At 28.8% G+C, this 13,276-nt stretch overlaps 1 protein-coding gene across 1 annotated transcript; it reads left to right on the forward strand.

Annotated features, from left to right (window-relative positions):
* Positions 1-1,957: 1,957 nt before the first annotated feature.
* On the forward strand, positions 1,958-4,103 carry LOC118064200 (homeobox protein GBX-1). Its single transcript, XM_035078630.1, has 3 exons — positions 1,958-2,363; positions 3,413-3,743; positions 3,833-4,103. Exons 1-3 carry the CDS (start codon positions 2,294-2,296, stop codon positions 4,101-4,103), a joined length of 672 nt encoding a protein of 223 aa, XP_034934521.1. The 5' UTR covers positions 1,958-2,293.
* The last annotated feature ends 9,173 nt before the right edge of the window (positions 4,104-13,276 follow it).

Consider the following 13,276-nt stretch of genomic DNA (forward strand, 5'->3'; position numbering starts at 1 on the left):
AAGGTAAATCAATGGAAATCAGTTCGTGGGGGTAGAGAACGAACTTGTTGAAATTGCCCGGGAGATCGTTATCGGCAATTTGTGATGCCCACAGAGAGAATATTCTTGTATTATATCGCAAATTCCCCTTGCTACTGTCACAGTCATTCATTACATTTATTACTACAAATCTATCTACTTTTATCCCGCAAATGTATCAATTTCGAAGCGAGAATTAGATTCAAGTATCCCCTTTTGAAGAAAATATCATCAAGGTAATCAACACACTTTTTACTACAAAAAAAAAAAAGAAAAAAGGAAAAAAATATTTAATAAAAGATTTTTTATCCTCAGGTCAAGGGTTGCTATATTAAAATAAAATTTGATAAGCTCTACAAGTGCTTGGAAAATGTAAAATATTATATCTCTTACACAAGTTTTTAATGAGCGTATAAAAATTCATAAATTCAGTACGAAAAAAAGACATCGAGACTTGTTCACATAAAGAAGAGAGAAAATTCTCGAAGATTGGTTATATTAAAATTCATTTGAATTTGCGCAGTTCACGAGCTCTTTTACTTTAATTCGAACTGAGTCCTAGCCGCTTTGCCAGCTCTTGAATTAATTTTGTGCATACGTTAATTTTTAATGAATTTCAAAAATCACGTTAGGAAAAGATGTCTGGTTTTTCGTTTATTTTCTCAGTCTTTCTTCTCTTTTTCTCTTATAAATGTTTGCTTTCAACCTGACGATGCTCTACTATGAATTGTAATGACATGATGACATTACGTAGCCACTTACGCACGCGCTAGTCTTTCAAATTTTATGCAATAACACGTTTTATTCTATATTAATTCCATGTTTTTTATCTGCATTAATAAAAATAATAATCATAGTCATAATAATAATAATCATTAATTAAGAATTTAAATTATTTATTGTTTAATTATTATGGAAATCTTTAATCATTTCAAATTAATAAACTTTGTTATTTTAGGAAAAATTTTGCAGTATGGTGGATTTTATGGATAGGAAATTTTTTATTGAAGCTGCATAAATTCACAAACTATATGAATTGGTGAATATAATCACGATTATTTTTATTTTTGAAGCATTCTGTGAGCTTGAATACACGCTCACAAAACTGATATAGAAGCGAGTGAGGTTTGTACATATATTTATGGAGACTCGCATATGTGCATGTAGAAGATAAGTAGTGCACATTGAATAGACTAACAGGGCGCCGGAGAGGATGAGGATGAGATGGACGAGATGGATGAGAGAATGCAAAATATAAGGGTGAAAGTGTATCATACATATTTACGATCATAGCCCAATCCTTGTTGACCGAGAGTTTGCAAACTACTGACAAGTGTTTCTCACCGACCCTCTTGTAGAAATTATTTCAACTCCGAAAATTTCATAAATGAAGGAACAGATGTTTTCAGTGGTTCTTTATTACGTTTACATTGTTATAAATGATTCTGAAAATTTTACAGACTTTAAACAAACAAAACAATGTTTGAAAAAAACAGTAACGAAAAGAAATATCAAGGATAATATGAAATATAAAAAGTTGTTTTTAAAGGTTAATTAAAAAATAATGCAAATCTAAGAATATAAAAAAAAAATTTTCTGACTTGTGATTAATTGCGGAGATATAACTTTTGTGGCATCTAACTACTGTTTCCCTTTCCCAATCTCTTTAGAAATATTTTACATTACTTACCCCACCGTTATCATGCCTCTGGAATTCAAGACCAATCCACTGAGCTTTAGCAAAGGTTCAACCAATCCCTAGTACTTGCAACCCCTATTTCAACCCCTCTGCAATGCTTAGATCTACGAATAGCAACTCTCGGTATCTACCACAACAGACACTGTGCCTCCACCCCCAAAATGGCTGCGAAATCGCGCGAGTATTAGAAACACCGTTCAAAATAAACGGGCGGATTAATTTGAGGGGATGAAAAAGGGAGAATAGAGTGTGAGTGATTCCCTCATCTCTGAAAAAGGTGCAGAACGTTCAAGACTGGTCCGGTGGTCATAAAAGCGGTAGTGATCACGCAGAAATACGTTGTGCGTCTAAAAAAAAGCATGAAACTCAATACGTTATTCTATCATTTATGTTCATTTTCGTGAATTTTTACCGGTGGTGATTAATAATTTAGTACATTATTTGATTGAAGTTTCATTTACTTGACAGCAATTTTTCTTTTAACGTGACCTGTTGTAATTTCATTCACCATAATCTTTATACATATTTTTAATTTGATTTTTTCGTTGTCAATTAGTGATTGGGATTAATTGTAACATGATGCAAGAACATAAATCTTTTCTCATCCGAGATTTACTAGGAGATGTTCTTGCAGAACGAGTTCAAGGTAAATTTTTATTAAAATTCATTTATTATCATTTATTGCCCTTTATTGACAATCCTGAAGAATATTTGTTTAATTGGTCGACACTTAAAGTAGTCAGAAACGCATAGAATATTAAAAAAAATCAAAGTCGCGTGCCTCTGTACAGGGTAGCTCGTTACACAGTCCCCTGTAGCGCAGTGGTATTATTTAATTGCCACAGAAAGCGTCGAGGATTCTACTGAATGGGAGATTTACAAATTCAAGGGGGTTGTGAAACCCATCAAAAAGTAATTCCATACGAATTGTATACAGATGGCTCGAGGTGTGGACAGATTCGTTAGGGCTTGTTAACTACTCGATTTCTCCGGTGAGAGTGCATATCCTGCTGTGACAAATCTCGTTGTCGAAATCGCGTTATTGCTGTCCGTTAACGAGACTCATGTTCTTTATAAATACACAAGATACTGATAAAATAGCCTGGGAAGTCAATCATTTTATGCTATTCATCAGTAGAATAATAATATTTTACAAAGAGAATTATTTTAACTCAAAAATTAGCTAATTAGTACATTAACAATTGACAAAAAATAAACGAGTATGAATACAGCTCATTTTTATTCTTTCAACAAAATATTTAGTTTAAAAAGATAGTCTAATAAAATATAATTTACTCATTTCTAAAAAATTATTCTCTAAATTTATAATACTTGATTATAAATTCATTTTAGTAAAGTTCATTTTAATTTATTATCAGCAAATTCCATCGGATTGCCAATAAATATCAGAAATTAATTAAAATAAACTCCTTTGAAATGATTTGCAATAATAAAAAAAATTACTCAAATGTTACAATAAATGAATTTTATTGGCAAGATACATTTTTTAGAAATTTCGCTGACACGTATTTTGAGTAACAATTTAGCTTATATATTTAGTAATAATTTGATAAATAAAATACATTTTTGTTCAATTTTATTTTTATCTAAACAAGTTACAATTTAATATAAATAAATTAAATTAATTTTTAAGATAATATTTTTAAACTATGGTAAAAGAGATGAAACAATTAGATGATTCAGAAGATGACTCAGCCCTCCATTCAGATTCCGAAGACACGATAGATCCTGGAAGTAGTCCATGTACGAGATTAAGCAGCCCAACTCCATTATTATCACCATCACCAGGACCTACTAGTTCAACTAAATCTTGTGGACCGTCTGGAGGTGCACCAACTGGTCGAAAACCACGCAGAAGACGCACAGCATTTACTCATGCTCAGTTGGCTTATTTAGAGCGAAAATTTCGGTGTCAGAAATATCTCAGCGTAGCAGATCGCAGTGATGTCGCTGATGCTCTGTCATTATCAGAAACTCAAGTTAAAACTTGGTATCAAAATAGAAGGTCAGTGTTGCTCATTCTTTAAATTCACAACTTTTGCTTTTAATTATCTGATAAATAGATGGATTAATTTATTTTTTTAATTGTTTTAGAACTAAATGGAAACGACAAAACCAATTGAGATTAGAACAACTGAGACATCAAGCGACGGTAGAAAAAGAACTTTTAGTACGTGGTGTTGGACTTCATCACACCAATATTGAAGCTTATTGTCCCACTTATTCACAAACTGCGGGTTCGACCCATCAACCACCACCTCCACCACCACCACCAGTACCAACATCAGCATCAACTGCAGCTTTTCTTTCTACCGCCGCTGCACTATTTCGTAATGTGACTTATGTTCATGGTTGTCCACTTTAACCCGTGTGAAAATTTTTACAAAAACTCATTAAGTCTGCATGTAAATATGTAATTATCTATTTTTTAGTTGAGTTCACCTGGTCAAAAAGGTAATTGATCTGTGCAATTTCTATTGTATTGTATTTTTAGTTTTCAAGAAAGATGTATATAATTCACACAAAAACAAATCCACTCTTTAATAATTAATTACTCCATTAATTAGCATATTAAGCGAAGTACAGAACAACAAATTGATTGCATAAATTTTGTTCTGAAACAAAAAAAAAAGTCAAATGACATAATTTGATATGAAATATAAAAAAAAACCTTTAATTAAATTATTAGATAGTTTCAACTTTTAATAAATGTTCAAATATTTAAATGTTATTTTGATAAAAATATTAAACCTTAAGAGAATTATTGAATTCGTAAATAATAAGTGGAATGTTGGTTTAAAATTGATTTATTCAACTTTAAAATTATAAATTGATCCATAGAAAAATTGTTAAAAATAATTCAATCTTTTAGACGATTTTGATAGTAAGGTAAACAAAGATAATTTTTTTATGTATATTTTAATTTATTTTAGAGAAAAACTTAATGAGTAGCAAACGCACAAAAATGAATTTTACTGAGCAATTTAATGTAGAATTATAATTTTGACTGATTGATTAATCGTGAGATCTGAATTGAATCTTATAATATGCTTATATTTTATTAAGTTTACTTTGCGATCACAATATCAATATTAATAATACCAAAATAATTGTAGATAATTAATAAATAATATCTACTGAGATGATTAAAATTAATAATTGAATAAAAATACCATCAATTTAATTGATTATACATGTTTACATAAATTTTAGAATAATAGATACTGTATATAATAGTTAAAATAGAACTGCCACGCGCCATTGCTTTCATTGGAGAACTAATTGGGTGAAACTGATACAAGTCAAGTGGCCACTTTTCTGCCACGCGGATTACCAGCAGTGTTATTGAACTGAAAGTAATTGAATCCATCACATAATTTTATTCTATACAAGAGTATCAAAATTACACCACTTGAATTCATTCAATCACACTTTTCTCATTAATTAATTCTTTAAAACAAAAGAAAAAAATGCTAAAAATAATGTTTTCAATAATTTACGTGCGTACACGATCTCATGATTTTTTTCCTCATTCTTTCCAGCCCTTGTTTTTTGATTCGTCAAAATGTTGAAGGTTTGAGCGTGACACTTTCAACCATCAGGGGATTCTTATGGTGAAGCAGTGAGTGTTAAGAGAGATTTCGTAATACCCATACGCCTCAAATGGGTACTATGCATTGTTGCGTGTAAGTTTAAGGAAAATACAGACTCTTCAAAGATACTTGGGCACGCTCGCGTATTTTATTCAGATAAAATATAAAGCTTAACATGACTGACTTTGTGACTTTTATTCATTGATAATAATCGCTTGATTTTATGGGTTTATAATTTTTTTTTTTCTCTTTGACTTGAATAATTCTTTTATTGCTGAGAAGAAGATACTGTGTTGTTAATTCTTTAGAAAAAACGAGAGTAATTGCCGGAGAAACAGTTGGTCGCAATGATAAAGATTGTGGAGGCATTAACGTAATGCCATCTCGCTGGAGGCTGAAGAAAAGAAAAAAAATGTAAAGAGCCAGAAGTAAAAAGGGGAAGTGACGCCACGGGGAACCAACTATTCTGGAGAGACGTATGCACATCGTTCTGGAAAGGGGAAAAATGAGAAAAAAAAAAGATAGAAATGGGCAAAGGGTCGAGTGTAACGAAGCTCCGACTTTTTAATTGGAATATATTCAGATACTGGAACGCCTTTTCATAGGAGATCCTCTGAATGCTGCCCGAATCAAGCCCGTTACCATGTTTTCAACTTTGAATCAAGGTCTGACTATTACTCCGATATCTACTACTACTAATTCTACTAGCTTTGGTCCATAGACAGCCATTCAACTTGTCTTTGCATGAACTAAATAAAAGACAATTTTTTATATTTTCAGCTTTAACCGAGTCATGAAAACTTACTAAAACATTCATCAAAATCACGTATTATTACGAGTGCACTAAAAAAAAAGGTTTTTGAAACCTACATTTATTATCTTTGATATTATATTCGATTAGAAATGTCATAGAAATTATTAATGAAGCATACGATGTAGGACAAAAATATCTTGTGAAATTGTAAATAAATTTTTATGCGGTATATTTATATTCAAGCGATTCAATTGAACTACTCAAATATTTTATGTCAATAATTTATATTGATAGACCATAAAAACGATTTTTGAATCTTTACTTTCAATGACCTAAATAACTGAAAAAAAAGAAAATATTAAATAACTCAACGACATTAGATTGATGTAAAGTCAACAATTTTCAATAAAGATTAAAAATAAGAAAGTGACATATCAAACTATTACGCCTTTGTGAAGATACATACAAAGATTGAATGTATACATTCAATTGTTATAACAACACATTTATATGTATGTTTTAGAGAACATTTCCATTATTGGGAAGTAAAAATACTTTGGAGAGCAATGTTCATTTTTAATTTAATTATTTAGAAAATATATTTTTACCATCTAATGATATTAGAAGAGGTAAACTTTACATTCTTTCAATGAGTAACAAAGGTAATATTCCAAGTCAGAATTCGTCTCTAATTTTGCTGCTGAACCTCTTTTGTATGTCCCAATTTAGCACCTTTAGCAACACTTTCAGCCTAAACGAATTCGGAGGTTTAACTCCATAAAAGAATTTAGGGGGTCCAGCAGGACGTGGAGAAGTTTCGGAGGTGTTCCTAGTAGTTACCCATTTAATTCCTGTACAAGAGAAATGGTTTTAACGTCGAAAGATCGTGTATGTATCATTGCATCCACTGCTCTGCGTCATACTTACAAATAATTTTTTTAAAACTTTTTTCAACTTATTTAAATGATCAATAATTATTATTATAAATAAAATGCTATTAATAATAATTTAATTTTAGAGTTAAAAATTAATTAAAATCTACAAAAAAATATATTTAAGTATTGAAATTAATAAACACTAATTGTTAATGGTAAATTAATTCATTTTTTTTTATTCAATAAACATGAATAAAAGTAATTGAATACTGTTTAAGATAATTTATAAAAACAATCTACATTCGAAATTAATTAGACAATCATATTGAATACAATAATGTATCATTACAATAATTAAATATTATGGAAGGCACTTTTTCGTTATTACTACCTATTAGGTAGTGTATGAAATAATATAGCATGATAAAAAATAACGTTTAATAGTCATTAATAATGATGATTTGCTTGTTATGACTTTTTATTATTTTGAGCAGTACAATATTGTTTTTAACATAATTTTTCATTACTGTCAAGTAAAGATTGTTGTAATGAAATATTTTCGATATTAGTTAATTATTCTTAATAATGTCCCCTGTAAAAAATAATATTTATTTGCTATCACGATGTAGCAACTATTATTTATTATTTTATTTATTTTTTTTAATATTCAACGATGATGTTCAGTTGCTATTGATAGTCATGTGTGGTTAAATAAATTTAATAATATATTATATTAATTAAGTTCATAATAATTATGAAAAACGTGTACATAGTCTGAATAAAGACAATATTTTTTTTCAAATAAAGTATTGTAAACTGGTTCAGTGATATAATATTTTTCTTCACGATATCTACATATCTTGTTGTTGATATATGTATATTTGTTTTTAACCATTAACCTCTAGAGGGGATTCTGGGAACTAAGTTCTCATACTAACAGCGTTTTTGGCTGCTACACGGCCTGCACAGTGCAGAGCCGAGTAACTCCGAACTAACCCGAAAAGTTCCGAAGTATAAAAATTCAAAAACGGGGCATACAAACGTTCATTATTTAAAACGAATGTTTGATAAGACAATTTATTTTGTAGGTTTTGTTATAAATAACATGAATAAAAAACTATTTAACTATTACATTGGTTTTTTATTGTTAATATTAATTTTATTAGAATTAATTGTTTTTGCAAAATTAAAAATACATTAAAACTTAGAATTAATTTGAAATTTAAAACTACCATTATATTGATTATTTAATAATATTTTAATCTTTTAATTATAAATAGCCAATTATAGTAAAGGAAAAATTAAATATGGAATGTAGCATAACTTAATACTAATTCATACATACATAAATTAACTAAAAATATATTTACAATAAAGCTGCAATATTATTATGCTTTATCTGACCTCGAATTCTTCGCAATCTTAATAGATTATTATGTATATTAATATTATTATTATTGCCGTAATTATTTATATTCCTTCGAAGATCAATATTTCTCAAAATATTACTATCATCATCTTTTAACGCCAAATTATGTAAGACACAACAGCACAGTATAAAATTTGCAGTTTTTTCAACTTTCTTTAAATCAAAGCTAACAAAATGTCTATATTGACTTTTTAATAATCCGAAATTGTTTTCTATTTTTACTCCAGCTTTGCTTAATTCATTATTAGAAACTATTTGTTGCCTAGTAAGATTTCCATAATTTTTATATGGTGTCAGCACATTGTTCGTTATTCCATAGGCAGCATCCCTTAAAAAATGATAATTATTACCGAGATTATGTACTACTGGATAAATAAATGATAATTTAAAAATCTTTGAGTCGTGGTATCGACTTGATGGACCTGCGAAACAATCTATAAACCACCTTTTAGCATCACAGATAGCCTGAAGTGTGAGCGACGTCTGGTCATGACAATTTGTATGAATTTGGCGATGTCTGCCTGCTGGAGTATGAATCGGTACATATGTTCCGTCGATGCATCCCACAATTCCAGGAATCCTTGTTAACTATAAATAAAAATTTTGATAAATATACTTTCTAGATAATAAGTTACATAACTCTATAGTTTTTGCAAGTATTAATTTTCATCAAATCATTAACAATGTAATACAGTATACATATAATTATTTAGTGAGAAAGTTCCTGCGTATCCTAATTCAGAAAGAGATTTTGGTGTAGCTATTTTTCATTGTAATTATTTACTCCATCATATTAATCTTATCAAATTTTAATTTTTTTTGTATGTATTTATCAATGGATACATTTTTTATTATTAATTGTTTCTTATTTGTCAATGATTAATTTATAAAAATTTGTTTCTTCTTAATTCAATAAATAACATCATGTAACTTGAGAAGAACTGCATGCAAGTCAAACATAACAAGAGGAACTCAAATGACTAGCCTCATCACTGGATACCATAGATCCTAAGAACTAAAATTCTTAATTTATATAAAAATTTACCGTATATATTTTGAGCTAAAATGTATTTTAATATATTTAAATAAAATTGAATATATGAGAATATATTCGCGAATACAATTGATCAGCAAATTCTTACATAAATACAAAATATATTTTCTTCATACATTTTAGCGTAGGATTATTTTTACATTCTTCATATTTACTATACATTATTATTTATACTTTTGACATTGATTTTTATTTTCGTTCATTATTTATAATAATTTGATGAAATAATTTAATAAAAAAAGTAATTTAATTTTAATTTTAAAAAACAAAATCAACGTCAGATAAAAATTGAATTGCAATGCAAATTTTAAAAAAATGTATCCGACGGTGTTAAACAGCTTGTAAATGATAAAAAAAAATTAAATAAAGAAATCATTATTTACTATGCATATTGAAATTAACAGGCGTGAACTGCAAAAAAACATTGGCAGTTTTCAATAAGGCTATGTTTGTATTTCACAATATGTTTTTCATTTTATTTTACAATATTTATCAATTACCTGAATTTTACCAATTCAATACACATCATATGACTGTGTGGGTATTTATTTAAATAAATTTAGCGAATGATAAATCATCATACTTCATCTATGCCTCTTATTGAGAAGATTGAATATTTAATAAATTTTGAATAAACATAATCTTTTTCCTATATGAATCTATTCCTCATATGAAAAAAAAATGTCCAGTTGGTCAAGATTTGAAAAAATATTTGTTATCATATTAATGGATTAGGAAAAAAATTTCACTAAATCTTTGGGTCACCGCATAAAAGACATTAGTTGATTATCCAGGTCATAATCTTGGGTGCGTATTTTTTTTCGTTTTACGAATACATTCACGTCGTGGTATGCTGAAAATTTTTAACTTCCGATTGGGAAGTTATTGAAATTGGGTCGATTAGTGAAATTTGAATTTTCATCATATCTCCACGTTTCATTATATTTGCAACGTACTGACCAATTTTTAGAATGATGTGTGTATGTACGTATGTGCGTATGTCAGCATTTTTTTTGTTTTCAATTGAGATATCAACTTCAACAAAAATTTATTTGAAAGATGTTAACATAAAGAAGATTTGAAAGGAATTTGAACATATTCAGTTAAGCGGTTTTTTTTTTAACAAAAAAACTAAAAATAAATGAAAGAGAAAATTAACTATCTAAAATACTTTTAAGCGAAAGAATAACAATTTTATTCGAAAATGAAGTCAGTATTAAGGCTGGGCTTTACTACCCTCAAATCACCTCAAATTTTTCTCGTCAAACTGTGCATTTTTTATTTGTTTTTTTCATGTAAAAAGTATTTAGGAATATTTAGAAAAGTGGCATACACATCGGAAAACAAAGATTTTTCGTACCAGTGTAATAATAATCGTAGAATAAATAACTTTTCAGTGAAGGGCTCATGACAAGTGCATCCGCCATGACACCTCAAAATTCACTGAACAGTTATTTATTCTACGATTATTATTACACTTGTACTATAAATCTTTGTTTTCCGATGTGTATACCACTTTTCTACATATTCCTGAATATTTTTTACATGAAAAAAACAAATAAAAAATGCACAGTTTGACGAGAAAAATTTGAGGTGATTTGAGGTTAGTAAAGCCCAGCCTTAACTAGACATTATTGTTCACAGCTAAATATAACTTTTATCAAACATGCATTATTGATAACAATATGAATTTGTTATAAACAATAAAAAATTGTATTTATTGATTAAGTAATGTATATATCACATGGATTTGGATGTTTTCAGCAAACATTGATTTAAATTTGTTATAAACAATTACTGATGGGAAGTTCGTCGTGTAAGCACAGACAAGATGTGCTCAGACCTAGTTTTTTTATCAAGCTTTCATATAGTTTATTCAATCCTAAACATGTGCGTTTATAAAATATTCGTTGACAAAGAAAGAAAACTGATGCAGAGAGCTGTCCCATATTGGATCCAAATGGTAAGAGTTGTTTGATGATTTAAAAATATTCATTAATATACTAAAAAATTTTTTACCTAAAAAGCTACTAGTATGTATTTGATTTTTATATTGCAATTATATGTTGAATTTTCGTTTTCAGAACCAAGTACGTCACATGCTCATGAAGATGCAAAATTAATACGGACAGATGATGCATCTAAATATTTATTAGATGCATATGCCAAAAAATTTTTCACTTGTAGGGCCAATAAAGCCCTAGAAATATAAAAATATTTATTATTTGAGAAAAAAAATATTGTCTTTATTCAGACTATGTACACGTTTTTCATAATTATTATGAACTTAATTAATATAATATATTAGTAAATTTATTTAACCACACATGACCATCAATAGCAACTGAACATCATCGTTGAATATTAAAAAAAAAAAATAAAATAATAAATAATAGTTGCTACATAGTGATAGCAAATAAATATTATTTTTTACAGGGGACATTATTAAGAATAATTAACTAATATCGAAAATATTTCATTACAACAATCTTTACTTGACAGTAATGGAAAATTATGTTATGAAAATAACTTAAAATACATATAATCATCCATTATTATCATTTTTATTAGGTATAAATGTTAATAAGAAATCTCAATTCCAAGTCGGCGTATCCAAGCATGTAGTGTAAAAATAAATACAAATAAACTCAATATCGAGATTATGCTGGCCATGTGGTTAGAGCGTCAGAGTTCTATTTTAACGGGCAGGGTTCGATCCCAATCGTAACCACTTGTTTTTTTCTATTTTATTTGTTAGATTTGCATGTAATTATAATATTAACATGCCAAAATGAATTCTTACTAACGATTTGATTTTTTTTTCTCAATTATTTATGTAATTTATCGACGCCGAGACGGAAAACATATGAACAGAGTTATAAACACTTTATTTAGTACAGCTATATGAACGTACCTTTTTTCTAAACAATTTAGAAATATTTAGAAGTAATTGAAACAATCCACGGAGAGTTCCGGCACTTCGCCGGCAAAACTATATCCTCACCCTTCGTACTCAAGCCTGCATTATATCATTTATAAACATAAACACAATGTCAGAAATGATGTGTTAGCTCTGTGGTTCGAACACCGAACTTTTATTTTACCGATTAGGGTTCGATCCCAGTTATAGCCAATTTTGTTTTTCCTTTTTTTTTCATTAAAATTCTAATTCGGTCGGAACTCGCTGTGGATTGTTTAAACTATTTTTTATTGTGAATGAGTTGTTAAGAAAAGCCTATTATCAATTTATTTGTACAAAAAAAGGTTCATGGCCCTGTTCAAATATGTTCTCATTTGTCATCGATTAATTGAAAAATAATTTTACATAAAAATTAAAATTTAAAACTTATTTTTGGCATGATAAAATTGCAATTACATGCAATTTAAATAAAAAAAATTATGCCGTAATTTAAATCGAACACCGTTTGGTGAAATAAATATCGAACGCTCTGACTAAAAAGCCAGAATATTTTCATTTATTTTGTTTACGTTTACATATCATAAGCTTCAGGCTTGGCAATAGAGGGTGGGGGCTGAGCTTGCTTGTCTATTGTTCGAACTCGCAGATTTCTCTGACAAATAAGACGGAGATAGATATATTCTATGCTCTGTCTTCCTCAGAACAGATGATTCTAAAATTTGTACATTTCTTGGTGCCCTAAGGCTCCTTTTTTGTAGTGCATCCCTGTAAATTATCATTTTTCGAACAGTTTCCCTGTTATCTACTCAATTTCAATTGATATCGAGCTTTGGCCTTCTACCGCACAACACGAGGGCGTAAAGTCAACTCCGGGAATTTTTCTGATTTCAGCCCAGCCCTATTATTCAACGAA

Source organism: Chelonus insularis, unplaced genomic scaffold (assembly GCF_013357705.1).
Source record: "Chelonus insularis isolate UGA/USDA-ARS -01 unplaced genomic scaffold, ASM1335770v1 contig_168_pilon, whole genome shotgun sequence".
NCBI lineage: Eukaryota > Metazoa > Arthropoda > Insecta > Hymenoptera > Braconidae > Chelonus > Chelonus insularis.

Excerpts from the sequence above, each read along its gene's own strand:
- LOC118064200 (XM_035078630.1), top strand. The coding sequence starts at position 2,294 with ATGATGCAAGAACATAAATCTTTTCTCATCCGAGATTTACTAGGAGAT. Across the intron at positions 2,364-3,412 it reads TCTTGCAGAACGAGTTCAAG|ATGATTCAGAAGATGACTCA; the intron begins GTAAATTTTTAT and ends TGAAACAATTAG. Across the intron at positions 3,744-3,832 it reads ACTTGGTATCAAAATAGAAG|AACTAAATGGAAACGACAAA; the intron begins GTCAGTGTTGCT and ends TAATTGTTTTAG.